This window comes from Strix aluco, chromosome 1, assembly GCF_031877795.1.
Source record: "Strix aluco isolate bStrAlu1 chromosome 1, bStrAlu1.hap1, whole genome shotgun sequence".
In the NCBI taxonomy this organism is placed as follows: domain Eukaryota; kingdom Metazoa; phylum Chordata; class Aves; order Strigiformes; family Strigidae; genus Strix; species Strix aluco.
The window spans coordinates 126,103,302-126,117,998 of record NC_133931.1 but is presented as its reverse complement, the minus strand read 5'-3'; the positions used below and the strand labels follow the sequence as shown (position 1 = coordinate 126,117,998).

Genomic DNA, 14,697 nt, shown 5'->3' with positions numbered 1-14,697 from the left:
TTCTGAAACTCTTCATGGCAATTTTTCTTTCCAGAGACAAACGTGCCCATTAGATGTCCTGATCAATGGATGTCATATGCTGGGCACTGTTACATAATTCACAGGGACACCAAAATCTGGAAAGATGCCTTAACATCTTGCAGGAAAGAGGATGGGGATCTAGCGAGCATCCATAATGTTGAAGAGTACAGCTTTGTTATTTCTCAGCTTGGGTATCGTGAGTATTTTTAATAATAACAAATATATATTTATACTAAGAAAGAGTTTTGAATATGTCTTACCTATTAATAAAAGGATGAGACTGTTTAAAAAGAATAATTGTCCTGATCACAGAGTGCAGAAGGAGTTAAACTTCAAATTTAAAAAATCTTTGGAAGAAAAAGACCACAATAAGAGCATGAAAACCAAACAAACTGCTGTCACAGAAAAGCTGTGGTCAATGTTGTGAATTGCATCAACCCTAAACTTCTATTTCTTAGGGTCTGCTTCTACCTCCTTTTATACAGATTAAAACAATTTTCAACCTTTTCAGAACCTGGAAGGATTTTTACTATTGGTCTGCAAAGATAGATGAGGGGAAACAAAGTCTGTTGGTCAAAGACTGTTTGGGAAGATCTGGGTCCTATTACCAGCACTGCCATGTCCTTATTTTTCAAGTCACGCTGCTTGTGTTTCTTCTGAAAAAGGAAGCTGTCTGTTACAGTATGTGGGTTCAGGTGTGCCCCAAATTAAATACAGTACTTAGGTGCTCAGTTTCTGAGCACACATTTGAGTTGTTGCAAGGCATGTTAGGCTACAAGTGCCGTGTGTTCATTAGGGGAGATGCAACCATGCTGACACTGAGGCAATTTTGTGGTTGTTACTGCTTTACATGAACCTGACTTTGCATGTAGGATCAGTTACTGCTTTTTGATGGGAGGGCCACGTTCACACCTAGGTATGCTTTTTTTGCAGTACCAGATCCTATTTGTGCTTTCAGTGCCAGGCAAGTGTGAGTTAGTTTATCCTTCACTGAAAGGGCAGTAAGCTGCTTTGAGCTGCAGTGTAAACAGCAATCTTGGAGTAGCAGTCATAAAATAGCTGATATGCTTTAGTTTTGTATCCTAGCCAACTGCATGGCAACTTGTTCTTGTCCTCACATTCCTGAAAGAGGGATTTGTTGTTCTTTCATGAACAACATGAAACTTTTACTGTTTCAAGGTGATCATTAGGAAAGGTAGAACCTCTTGATGAGACATTAGGACATTTGAAGGAAGTTAGGCTCTAGAGGAAATTAGTTGTATTTTCACTTTACTCTTTGTAAGTAGATTATTTCATAGTTTAATGCCTTCTCCAAAGACCTTTCCTGAATGATTTGAACTGCACTGTTTTTGTAAAAGTGAATGTTTCTGAAATGCAAATAGTCCTGAAGGAAACCAGGCTTCTCACATATGGCACACTCACTGCAACAGACTATTTTGAAAGCATTTTTTTCAGAGGAGTAAAATTGGAACAACTAAAGAAGCCTTTTAAGGCAGTTTATAACAGTATCAGATTACCCTTGTTCACCATTGAGATGAGAACACTATGTATTGCAGTGCCTAGAAAATCTTGTCTACATCAGAACTCTGCTGCAATAAGTGCTGTACAGAAAGAACAATAGTCTGTCTTTGTGCCAAACAATTCACAGTCCCATGATAAAACACAGGAAGAAGGAGTACAATGAGATGAGTATTGTCATAGTAGCTGAGCTTTTGTTGTCATCACCCACAAAGGAGAACTTCAGAGAGGAACATGAAGAATTCAGAAGTGCATTCTGGATGTTTACACAGAAGTCCAACATGTGATATGACACAAACATGGCCGAGTAAATGTTGGAAAGAGTGCGAAACAGTTTATTTACAAGTGGCTGGGAAAAAAAATAATCTTGGTATTTAGTCAACCAACTTGAGAGGTGATTGCAAAACTCTAACAGCCTTTCTTCTTCAGAGGATAAAATGTTATGTAGGAAGAGGCTTCACAGAGCCAGAAATGGCTCTTGGCCGTTTCTGGTGTGCGTGGCTTATTTAGATGACTTTGATGCAATCCTTTTGTTAAAAAATGGGGTTTATTGTTCGTATTACCATGGTATGAGCCCACCACAGTAGGAGCTCTGGCCATGGATGAGGCCTCTGCTGTGCTAGGTGCTCAATAAACACAGAGAGAAATATTTTAACAGATAAGTAGACAAAAAAGAAATTTTTTTGAGCATGGAGGGTGGTAGCTAAGGAGGGAATGAGACCATGATGGACAGTGGAATTGGAACAGGTTTCAGTTTTTGTAACAGAGGAGAGCTTAAAGGAGAGTGCCGGGATGTGATGTTGGGGGACTTCTGAACATGAAGAGCAGTCTGGAAGAAGAGGTAAAGGTGCCTGTTTGAAAATGAAGCCTGATGTCCTGTGAATCTGAGCCCTTCTTTGTGGGGCAGAGGTGGTAAGGACAGTGTGGATGAGCTATGAGGGCTGATCATACTTAGGGATAATAAAGATGGGAGAGACAAGGGAGGGAAAGAGAAAGGAGAGAGAGTTGACTCCATTAAATTGACAGGCTGGGAGGGTAATTTTTGCAGCAGTTTGGTTGATCAAAATGGGAAGCTTCCATGTTCCTCTAACTAGTAGATGGGAGAAATGCCACAGGAGAGCTTTAAGTTGTGGGGGTATCTAGGAAGATGTCCATATGAAATGCGTGAATCAGAAAGGGGGCCTTTGGGGGCAGTGACTTTTAACTCTTTTACAGGCATTTCTGTTGCTAGTGACGGCAGCAACAGCAAAGAAACAGTTCCAATTCCACTGAGACACATTCCCACAGCTGATGTCTTTTGTCACAATCCCATTTTTAATTTCCATGGGTAGTTTTGTTGTCAGGTTGGCTATGGTCAGTCTGCATAGAGGATGTTAGAGGAAGACTTACAAAAGAAAGCAAGAGCTATGATAACAAACTGAACAGGAAAAGCCTCTGAGTGCTGTAGATGGGTTGTAGAAATGCAAGGTCATAAGCAGTGGAAAAAACTCTTAAGTAGTCTCCCTAGCATTTCTGAATAATATTCATAATATGTAAGTTCCAGCAACCGAGTAGTTCATACTCTGCTTGGAAAGCCTGCTGTCTAAGGAAAGGACTGTGCATGTAGCTGGTCAGAGTGATCTGAGTCATGGTGCTGTGGACAAAAGGAGACACCTGCTGTCTGGTGAATGGATGGATGACAGACTATAAATAAATAAATAAATAATAATTTTTAAAAAAGCCAATTGCAGTGAACAAAGTCATAAAATCAGTTCTAGAGAGGAATACCCTTTGATGATGATGGAGTTCAGACTGATTATAAAGGCCCAAATTTTTAATCCTCCTTATTCAAATAGTTCATTCAGAACAAAACTAGGTATGAACATTATAGTAGCAATGTGTTAGGATGGAGGATTTTAAGCACAGACAAATAAACCTCTAAGAAAACAGCTGCTGTAAAGTAACATCCTTGATCAGGCCCGCACTTTCGTTCCAGCCAAAAACCAGCAGTTAACTCCATTAACTGTAAACTGAAAAAAGTCCAGCAACTACATGAATTCCATTTTACTCTGAAATGAAATAAAATATAGGAACACATGTAATTGGAAGGCTTGCAAATACTCTGGTTGTCAGCTCTAAAAGACAACACTGGGTGTCTCAGCATTAGAAAAGATGCTCTTTCTTCACTATACTTCACTAAAGGTAGGAGGAAAAGAGGTGTTTTATTCATGTCTTGTTTCAAGAGTTTTGAGCTGGAAAAAAAGATTGAATCTAGTCATGTTGCAACATAATTCAACAAAGTGAGAATTTTGGCTGTTTTATAAAAAGTTAAGCACCCTTATTGTATTGGCACTGAAGTGAGTGGCCTTTCCTGATGGCTGGAGTGGGTATATGGGGAATGATCTGTCCTCTTTATGAAACAAGGAGCCTTAATCTCCTGTGACTGTTTGTTAAACTTCCTGAGAATAATTTTCTGTTCCATGAAGATAAAAGTTCACATCATATAAAAGGACTGTTATCAGCCTTGTTAATCATATGTTTTAGAGCCAACTGATGAACTATGGATTGGGTTGAATGACCTCAAGGTTCAGATGTACTTTGAATGGAGTGATGGGACACCTGTCACCTACACCAAGTGGCTTCGTGGAGAACCCACTCATGCAAACAACAGGCAAGAGGACTGTGTTGTTATGAAAGGAAAGGTAAAGTCATGTGGCTATTTACTTAATTATCTTATACTTTTATTCATCATCTGGGCTTTTTTCTATGCAAGAGCACAAAAGTAGGGGATATTACTGTTTGAAGCAGCTATTTTAGAGTCTTATAGGTGTTATGTCTTGAGGAGGGATCCTTGTTTAAGGTTGCCAGAAAGTTGTTTCTGTTTTCCCTGAGAAGCAGGCAAGTGATGGCTTTCCTTGAAGGCAACTGCCCCCCATGATCCATATTTCTGGATTTCAGTCTGTGCATGTGGGCTTTTTTGAAGAAACTTTTAGTTACACTGTGAATCATATGAATATTAAATGCTCTTCTTCAGGAAGCTACAAAGACATTTTGGATATGTTTGGGTTTTTTTCTGCTTTGACTGAATAAGGGATATACACCTACCTTAAAAAATTGCACTAGCAATTTTTAATGATGTTGGAGAGAACTACTATCTTTAGAAGAAAATGGAAACCTTCATTTTCTTTTTCTAGGCAAAATTATAAGGCTTGGGTCGAGGTGGATTGATTGTTATGCTTGTATCTGCACTGCACATGAAGAGCTGTGAGAAAAGTAGTCAGTAATGGCATTAGTGGAAGCCTTTACTGAGTGACTGTATATCTACTTTTAAAAGGCTGCTTTGAAAAGACTGCCTTTTGGAATATGGCAATCATCAATGACCTAGGTACACTACAGGAACTGAGATAATACCTGGTATAAAAGTCAGTGTGTGTGCAATTTTGCAAAATAGTATTTTTCCTCTTTGTGATAATTAAAAATACTGAACTTACCACCTCCTTCAGGGTTTACCTATTTCATCAGGAGGAAAGAAATTATTTACCCGTACCAAAAGCGTTTTCTAATTTTGCAAAATTAAAACTTGAGGGTTGTACTTTTGGTGAGTGCACTTATAAATTGAAGAGGAGAACTAAATTTTTTTTCCCATTTGGCCTGAACACTATACAGAGCTTGCCTCATAGGGCAAGCCCTCACTTAAGCCCCAATAGGCCTAGTTTTTAACTTGCTTCACTTAGGTGCAGTCATCAACAGCAACAGTGGCATGTATGCATGCAGCTGGTTCATGATTCTCCATCATTCTGGTGCACAACACTCAAATTCAGAAGTTGATTGAGTGCAGCGGGGGAGGGCTGAGCCAGCTCTGCAGCAGGAAGAAGCTGTGAGAGACGTAGAGGAGTTAGCAGGTGCAGCATTAGAAGAAAAAGGGACCACATCATCAGTTCCAGGAAGGAATGAGGAAGAGAACAGCATCCTTGGGAGAGCAAAACCACAGTAGTATCCATGGAAGAGGCACGCCTATGTAGGGTATAGCATATTAATCTCCCAAAATTGAGCAGAGCTATGCGTATTTGTGGAGGTGTTCTCTGGCCAAGCCAAAGTTCAGATGTACAGTTTCATTGCTGTATGAACTCAGCAGGGAAAAGGAACTTCATGTGCAGTCAGATAAGTCCAGAAGGTTAGAATTTGATGTGTATTTTAGTGAAGAATTTTGGACTGGTCAGAAGCATGGGTAAGATTATAGTGTATTAAAAATTCTTCTCCATTGTATTAGTGGACATGCTCTCGTGAGAAGAGTGTAAATGTATATTTCTTCCTTGGCAACCAGGCCATGGTGCACATGGTAGTTGAACAAAGCAATTTTTAAGGGTGTGAGGATTTTTGTGCTCCATTGTCTGTGCAGTAGCTATGCCAGTGCTGGTTGAGGATGTAGTAGACGCTCTCTCTAACAGAATTATAGGGTCAGACAGTGGAAGGACTGATGTGAGCATCAGTCAATTGAGGTTGTAAATGGCAGTTGCTTCAAGGACTTTTATACTGGTCAAGGCTGGAGAACTTGCTCAGGAATGGGAGGTTTGCAAGGTAGCTGGCCTTGGTGCATGTGGGTGGTGAATTGCAAGGAACACATAGTTGAGGTTTCGTCTTATCTATCATTCTATGCCCTTTAACTGCCCTCATCTGGTGGTGTGAACTTTGGGGTTTTACGGTATTGTACATGGAACTATTGGTGCAGGAAGTATTAGAGGAGGTTAGAGGCTGACAAGCATTTCATAATTTGGCTAGTACTTAAAAGTACTAAGATTGCTCTTGATATTCATAGTTCCTTGATGAAATATTTTTTTTAATTTAATTTATCTTTTTTTTAGAGTCTTTTGGAACATATAGGGCATCTTTTAGGGCATCATTTTAGGGCATCATGATTTTTATGAGAATACTTGACTGCCCTCAAACCAAGAGTTTCAAGAAGAAACAGCAAAGGGCAAAATTTGTTTTGTAGTGCTCTGAGAATCTGGATGGCCAAGCCAAGTGTTACAGAATTTTGGGGAACTTGGATTCAGGTTAAAAATCTCTATTTGTGTACAGAAGCTGAGATCCACTAGATTCTAATTTTCTGTAAACCTAAGCAAATCACTTGTGATAATATGATTTCTAGTACCTGTTGCATTTCTCTAGGAAAGAAACAGCTACCTCAGTTTCTGTTGCAAGATTAGAGGAAAGACACATCTGGTTAATTCCATAAGACTTTAGGAGAAAGGCGAGGCAGGGTGTCGTGGTTTAAGCCCAGAGGGCAACTGAGCACCACTCAGCCTCTCATTCACTCCTTTCACCTCAGGGATGGGGAGGAGAAAATAAAACAAAAGGCTCTGGAATCGAGACAAGGACAGGGAGGGATGACTCATCCATTATGGTCATGGGCAAAAGACAGACTCAACTGGGGAAGAAAACAGAACATCAATTTAATTTGAACACCACCACCACCACTAATTTACCAATCAAGCAGAGTAGGACACTGAGAAATACAACCACATCTTAAAAACACCTTCCCCCCACCCCTCCCTTCTTCCCGGGCTCAGCTTTTCTCCCGATTTATTTACCTCATTCACCTCAGCGGTGCAGGAGGGCAGGGGATGGGAGTTGCGGTCAGTTCGACACCCATTGTTTCTGCCCCTCCTTCCTCCTCAGGGGGAGGACTCCTCACACTCTTCCCCTGCTCCAGTGTAGGGTCCCTCTCATGGGACAATCCTCCATGAACTTTCTCCAACGTGAGTCCTCCATGAACTCTCCATGAACTGCTCCAGTGTGGGTCCCTGCCATGGGCTGCAGTCCTCCCAGCAACAGACTGCTCCAGCTTGGGCTTCCCTTAGAGTCCCGGCCTTCTTCAGGTGCAGCCACCTGCTCCAGTGTGGGGTCTTCCATGGGCTGCAGGTGGGCATCTGCTCCAATGTGGACCTCCATGGGCTGAGGAGGAGGAGGACAGCCTCCTGTCTCACCACTGGCTGCAGGGGAGTCTCTACTCTGGTGCACCTCTCCCTCCTCCTCCTCCTCCTCCTCCTGCTTTCTTCCACTGACCTTGGTGTTTGCACAGATATGTCCCTCACAACTCCTCCTCCTCTCCTGTTCACCTTCTCAAATACGTTGTTGCAGAGGTGCAGCCACCGTCACTAATTGGCTTGGCCTTGGCCAGAGGTGGGTGTGACTTGGAGCCAGAGGAGCTTCTAGAAGCTTCCTACAGGAGTTACCACTGTAGCCCCCTCTCCCACTACCGAAACCCCACCACACACAAACCCACCACACAAGGAGAGATTGAAAGTAGCCCGAACAGTATCCTCTGGGGCAGGGCAGGAACAACATGGTCTGGAATAAATATGTGCCACTGTGCAATACCAAGCCCTGAAAGAACCACTGTTGGTCTACGTAATGTTTTTCCCCACTCCATGTGGCCATTCATTGAAACCTACTAGATAAGGAAATGGATGGAAAAATAGGCATCATTCCTATTTATGTCCTCACCCTCAGTTTGTACGGTCAGTAAAATCCTGAAGTGTATGCCCAGACTGAACTACTGGAACACACGAGCAGTTGGATTACAAGGAGGCAAGCATAGTTGCACGTATATGCAGTGTCATCTGATTGCTTGCATGTGTCTAGGCAGATCTGTTGATAGAAGATGACATAAGATTATAAAAGGAGTCTGTCATTTGGTTGGGTATTAAAATAAAATTAATTCAATGGCCAGGGTCCCAAAGCATTAAGATTTTGACTCCCTGGTCATGTCCTATATGCCGCGCTAAAAGTGGCAGCATTCAGTGCAGCCAGATAACCCATGATCATTGCTCAGAATTGGAGTTTCTGATGGCAGGCTGGCATGCTTAATACTGTGGTCAAGAACCAGCTGAAAATACCAGTTCAGGCTGCTGGGCCTTGACTTTGTGAAGGAAGGAAGCAGAAGACTCCATCCTCTGGTAAACCAAGCCTTCCCTTTCTTCACCTAACACAGTGTCTCTCAGTACAGAAGGATCTTGGGGTCCTCCAGCACTGAATATGTATTAAGTGAGGCTTGTAGCTAAACCCCAGAGGCCCTTTTAATTGCAACAGCAATAGATAGATATATTTATGGCTGTAGCTATAAATAAAAGTAGCAGCCTGCTGTTCCATTCTGCTGCTTTAGGAAAGCTGTCATCCTTTCACTTGTATTGGTGCTCAAGAGCAGTACAGAAAGCATGATGTAGGTTTTGGCTGAAGAAATAAAGGGGGTTTTGGTTTGTGAAACAGAAATCTGAAAATGAGCAAAAGTCTTCAAATATACACAACTTGTTACAGAGTTTGCAATAGTTTCAATTGTATATTTAGTAAAAAAGCAGAACGAGCTACTTTGGAGTGGGGGGTTTTGTGCAGTTAAGAACAGGTTAGCTGGAAGCCAGCAGGGATATTAAAAATAAATTACTTCCTCTCTCACTTTGAGGAATTGAGATAGAGGATGTTTTGAGGTCTTCGGAATTTATCTGTTTCTCAGAGAGCATGAACTGTTACAAAAGTGTTCCATACCCATTGATTTAATGACTGGTCTCTCTTCTGCTCACATATGTAGCAGCAGATAATTAACCTTCAAGGATAATGAAAAAGAAGGAAGCATCAGGGAGCAACAAGGATCAGCTCCTTCCTAACAGGTGAGGAGCCACAAGCCAGGCGTAATAGCTCAGCTTGCAGGGATGGAGCGTGTCCAGCCAGAGCCTGTCCCACTGTCCCCAGCAAGGGAGCAGGGCAGGGGGATAGGCAGCTGGTGGCAGACCAGAGCTCTTGTCTGGGATGATGAGGCATGTCCTAGGTCAAGCCAGGTAGCTGAGTCAGGATCAGGTCTGGAGAGAGTAACCAGGGTCAGACACAATCCAGTGATTGCTGGGCAAGTCCGCAGTGACAAGGGAGCTCCAAGATCAAGCCAGGAATACAGTCCAAAGGTCAGGGTGTGGACTGACAAATACCAGCCAGGTACAGACATGGCTGGAGCTGGAGACAAGTACTTCTGTTACAGCATAGACAGGGACTGAAGGCCCAGATCTGAGTTTAAGTGGAACCCCAGGGCCCGTGTGCAGGCAGCTGGGTGGAGGCCCCCAGTGAAGATGGTGGGGGCCATTCAGGTCTATTGGTGACCTCAGGCTGCTAATGGAAAGTTAGAAGTGAATTATGACAATAAGGCATGAAACAATGCCATCAAGAAGGACTTCTGTTTATAACATGCTTGTTCATTGTGTTATGACTTTTGTCTGGTTTTCATTTAATTTGCTGTTTGTAGATGCAGTTTTATTTAAACTCATCCTTCATTACATTGTTTTTACTTTTAATTTGACTCTGTACCTTTTGGACAGTGATGCAAATTAATGTGATACAAATTTTCCTCGATGTAAAGAAGCTACCATTTATCCAGTTTAACATTTGGAAAGGGTAGCTCTTGACATGTGCTATGCTTTAGGTTTTCTACCATTCTTTTTGATGGGAAGACTCTCTTGCTTTCTATACCAAGTCAGACTGGTAAATATTTCTTTCAGGCTAAATTTTAAGGGTTTGATGCTTACCATCAGACCAAGCTTTCCCTTGGGTTCAAAAGTCAGTAATTTCTATTTTGACAGTTATAGATTAAAAAAAACAGAGCACATTTTAGCTAAATACAGACTTTTCATATACATGGCTTTTGTATAGAAAGCTAATTTTATTGTGGGTTCTTCCAAACACTTTCAAAATATTTATCTATTAAATAGTTGATCTTAGTAGAAAAAGAAACTTCAGATTCCATGGAAGTTGCACTAGTCCAGGATCTCTTGGCATAAGCCATCAACTGACCAAACAAAGCATAATTATAAGTTGACTTTCCTTGGGTTTTGTTGAGGTTTGTCTACCTAAGTACATATACTGTTCCATTGTTGATTATTTTGGGTTGTTCACTCCTTGGCTGAAGTCATCTGAATCCATCAATTATTTTTATGAAACAAAACCTGCCCCTGTCTGTGACACCACCTTCTTTTTAAAGGAAGTGTTTGGGTTTAGTTAATGAGGAAGTAGGAGAATAAAGAGGTATTTGCAAAAGACAGGTAAGAAGTCCTTAGAAATTACTGCATGACTTTCCCAGTGAAGACAAAGTTATGGTAAGACACCAAAGGATCTTCCTGCAACTAGAAAGCCAAAGCTTCATAGTAAGTTTTCCCTTGTTGAAGAAGTCTAAAAGTTGTGAAAGTTGTGCTGATTTCTTCCAAACTGAGAAGGTCAGAGTTTCGGGTGGTTATTTGAAGTGCCTACCAGCCTAGTGAAACAGAAAGAAATGGTAGAAGATGATGAGACAGTCACCAATGGACTTGCCTTGCAGTCAGCAGAGGACAGAGGAGACACAAACACCAGCTGAACACCCTAGGGTTCTTCATTGTTGTAGGAAGTAGTGTTGAGCTTTGGGAGAGTTTTTGCTGGAAGCTGGGTTTGTTGAGGCTCTTGAGGACTTTGTATGTTGTGGCACAAGGGACTGTGTATTACCATGATAATTATTTTACGTTTCTGGTGGGGAAAAAAAATAAAAGAAAGAAAAAAAGGAAAAAAAAAGAAATAGCCACCAACTACTATAACTTTACTTTTACAAAAGTTAAGGCACAGGTGAGAGAGTGCTTTGCACAGTGGACTCGCTTCCTCTCTCAGTACCTTAGTTCATCTGTTGAACCAAAATGTATGTAAAATATAGCAGGAGCATGGTGTGAAGTTTCTAGCTTTCAGTATATCTCCTACTGAATGGCATTGTTTCTTCTGAGAATCTGTAGTATGGGGAGCAACTTTGACAAGAAACTTTCTGTGTCTTCAAAGTTTTATATAAGTATTAACTAAGGAATGTAGCCTGTTTGTTTGTTGGTTTTTTTTTTTTCTGTTGCGACTGGATTTCTGTTGGGAGAGATGACATCTCCCTTTCCTCCTGCATGCTTATTAAATCAGTAGTCTTTGTAAAGATGGTGTATTGCTGTCGCTTCCAAGGGTTTTCTTTTTAGAAAGGTAAATAATTAAAGAAGGTGTAAGTCAAAGGTGAATCAGCCCCAGTAGAAGTGAGGTTGGAATGAGGTTGGAGTTAAGTACAGAACTTAGATGTAGGTTTTGCTTATTTTAAAGCTAGCAAAAAATAACTAAATAGTTAAAAGCATAAAGCACCTTTTTTTAAGACTAAATCCCATTTGACTGTGATGTTCTGTTCTAATGTTCAGGATGGATTTTGGGCAGACCATTCTTGTGAAAAGAAAATTGGCTATATCTGTAAAAGGAAACCCATGTCAGAAGCTCCTGCAGAAGAGGAAACCATTGACATGGGCTGCCAGAGAGTAAGTACAGAAGAAGCTGTCTGATCTGAATAGGCTGCTAGGAATGATTAAGAGGAAAAAATGCTACCCTAGGTGACAGATAAAACAGGAAAAATGGATTCTGTGTTGCATCATCAGAACAGCTGGCCTTCTCATTTCTATGGCAGATGGGATAAGTGATACATATGAATAAATCAAGGCTCTGACTGTCATTTGGCTCTAGATGCTCTGTTTCTTTTTCCAGAACTTAAACCAAAACTCAAACTTGTAGTCCCTGCAGCAGGCCATTTTTCCTTGATTGACATTCAAACCTTCATAAGGAATTTGCCTGTAGCAGCAGTTGCTTTTCAGCTCTGTCTACAATTTTCTTCAAAATTATTCACAGCAGGAAGGGTGTGCTTGTCTACATACTATTCTCAAAGCTTTGCTGTGGTCTCTGGCAGTGCCCTCTACTTTGAAGAGTTTGTTACCAGTGCCTGAGCAAAATGAATCCGTTGTGCTCCTTCTGAACTGCCAGTGGATCTGTTGTTTATTTGGTAATGCTTGCCTTCTGGTAATATAATGCTCAGTAATTCCAAAAAACCTACTGTAGTTTGTTATGTCATAGGGGATCTTACTGGGTTTTTGTCTTCCATGAAGAAATTGCCTTTTCTCCCAAGTCTGCTTTACACAGCTGCACAGGAAGTCTTTGATGCTTATTCCCAGTATTTGTAAAGGAGTACCCGGGAATTTTACAAATATTTGACTGATGGAGAAGATAAAGGGATCCTAATGCTTATTGATGCTATATTTGCCTACAGAACTAAGTGCATGCTTGTAGAAAAAAGTTTCTCATAAGTGAGAAACTGAAAACCATCAGAAGAAAATTTGTGTGAATTGTGGCTGGTCACAGCAAACTCTTCCTCTGTAAGCATATTCCTGACTTAATAATATTTGAGTGACAAAGCATTAGAAGGGAGTGTTAATAATAAACAAACTTGTTTGAAGTGTCATTCCCTTTCTGAAAAAACAAGCTGAAATTTGCTTCTCAAGACCATTCTGATGATTACACAATGCCTATGTGCTAGTTATAATCCTAACCTGAGCACTACAGGTGCACAGCAAAGCCTCTCATGCCTTTATAACTGGAATGCACTGATTAAAATACCATTATATGTGAAAAATTGTTTTATACAACAAAATTTTAAAAAGCTTTGATCCTGCCTGTTTCCAGTCTGACTTTTCCAGTTTTGTTGTTCCTTTGTCTAATGGTTAGCTGACAGTGGCATAAATCAGGTTATTTTATTTTATTTTATTTTATTTTATTTTATTTTATTTTATTTTATTTTATTTTATTTTATTTTATTTTATTTTATTTTATTTTATTTTATTTTTTTAAGGAGTTTAGAAAAGCTGCAACATATGTAATCACTTAATGTTTATTTTGACAGGGTTGGAAAAGACATGGTTTTTATTGTTACTTCATTGGAAATACATTTGTATCATTTTCTCAAGCAAATCAGACCTGTGGAAGGCATCAGGCCTCTTTAGCAACTGTTGAAGACAGGTATGTAAAAGTCTACTTGCATGAGCGGATCACATGAGGATTTAACATGTAGCATCACTGATTATCAAAATACTCTGGTCTGGACAAAAATCTTGCTTGAGAGAACAGCTATCTGTAGATACAGAACTTCTCACAGTTTTTGCACCTATATTCAAATCCAGGAATTCAGTTTACAGATGAGTGTGGAATCAGTATTGATATAGATGGTTATGTCAAGGAAAAGAATTATGTTTTCTGTTTCCCTAATTGTAGTGGCTTGAGGATGGGTTTTACTTGAGTGATGCAGAATCCAATTTTGATTATTAAGTGAAGAGATATGGCTCTGAATTTATTTCAAATGGTAGTTCAAATGAGCACGAAGATATCATTCTCACCTATCTGGTCTTCTCAGAATCAGACTACTTTAAAAAAAAATTAAATGAGAAACCAAATAATGCTAGAAGTGCTTGGTACCTGAAAATCTATCACAATTCAGCCAGGGTTCAGGGTGTGCTAAATTTCTGAACAACTGGTGCACATTACTGAATGTGACATATTGGGAAAATAAAAGTTAGGGTTAAGAAACAAATCTTATCTTATCTTGCTTGCAGTTGACTTGATGCTTTACACTTTCTCTTATTTGTTTATAATCTAAATAGATAAGTTCTAGTGTGAAAGTTCTAGTTGTCATGAATGATAGCTCTCTAAATGTAGGTAGCACTGCAGCTGTCATAAAAATTGTTTAACATTATTGTGGTCTTCAGACTATACCTTGTTAAGGGGAGGCTTCTTTTATTTGTTTTAATTTCTTAAGAGCTGTTAGTTTAAACACCATAATGAACTATGACAGGCTTTACCTCTACATAGGCTTATTTCCCAAACAACATTTCTAGTATGATTGTTTGATCTAATTTGCAGCGTTCCTTAGTTTGATAATTTAGTATCAGACTACTCTAGCCTCTGTTTTTGATTATTTCTTCAATAATGCTGAGATTCCTTTTCCGGTTTGGGATTTGCCTGAAACAAGAAGCCATTAAAATACAAGGCTACTAGAAACTCTCACAAAATAAAATGGTATAACAAATAAGTCACGTCAGGTTTCTTCTTTCCCACCAATTTCATGTCATTCTGTGATTCTTTACTGGACATCTGAAGAGAAGGCAGAATACTCTGGTATTGAAGTTTACAAAATATCTTTTATGTAATGTTTTGTTATGTGCTTTGCACAACTCAATCCATTCAAGCTATGCTTGCAGGAAGGTGCAGTGGTAATTCTGAGAATATAACAAGCCTTTTACAACTTTTTGAAATAAATTTAATAGCATTAATTTAATGGCT

General features: G+C 40.0%; 1 protein-coding gene across 2 annotated transcripts in view; it reads left to right on the top strand.

Annotated features, from left to right (window-relative positions):
- Positions 1-14,697, top strand: part of LOC141927347 (macrophage mannose receptor 1-like) — a 66,112-nt gene that overhangs the window by 21,582 nt on the left and 29,833 nt on the right. For both annotated transcript variants that reach the window (XM_074834527.1, XM_074834534.1), the window contains exons 7-10: positions 35-217; positions 4,063-4,220; positions 11,742-11,855; positions 13,265-13,380. In XM_074834527.1, coding sequence (XP_074690628.1) covers positions 35-217; positions 4,063-4,220; positions 11,742-11,855; positions 13,265-13,380 — 571 coding nt within the window. The remainder of the gene's footprint in view (positions 1-34; positions 218-4,062; positions 4,221-11,741; positions 11,856-13,264; positions 13,381-14,697) is intronic.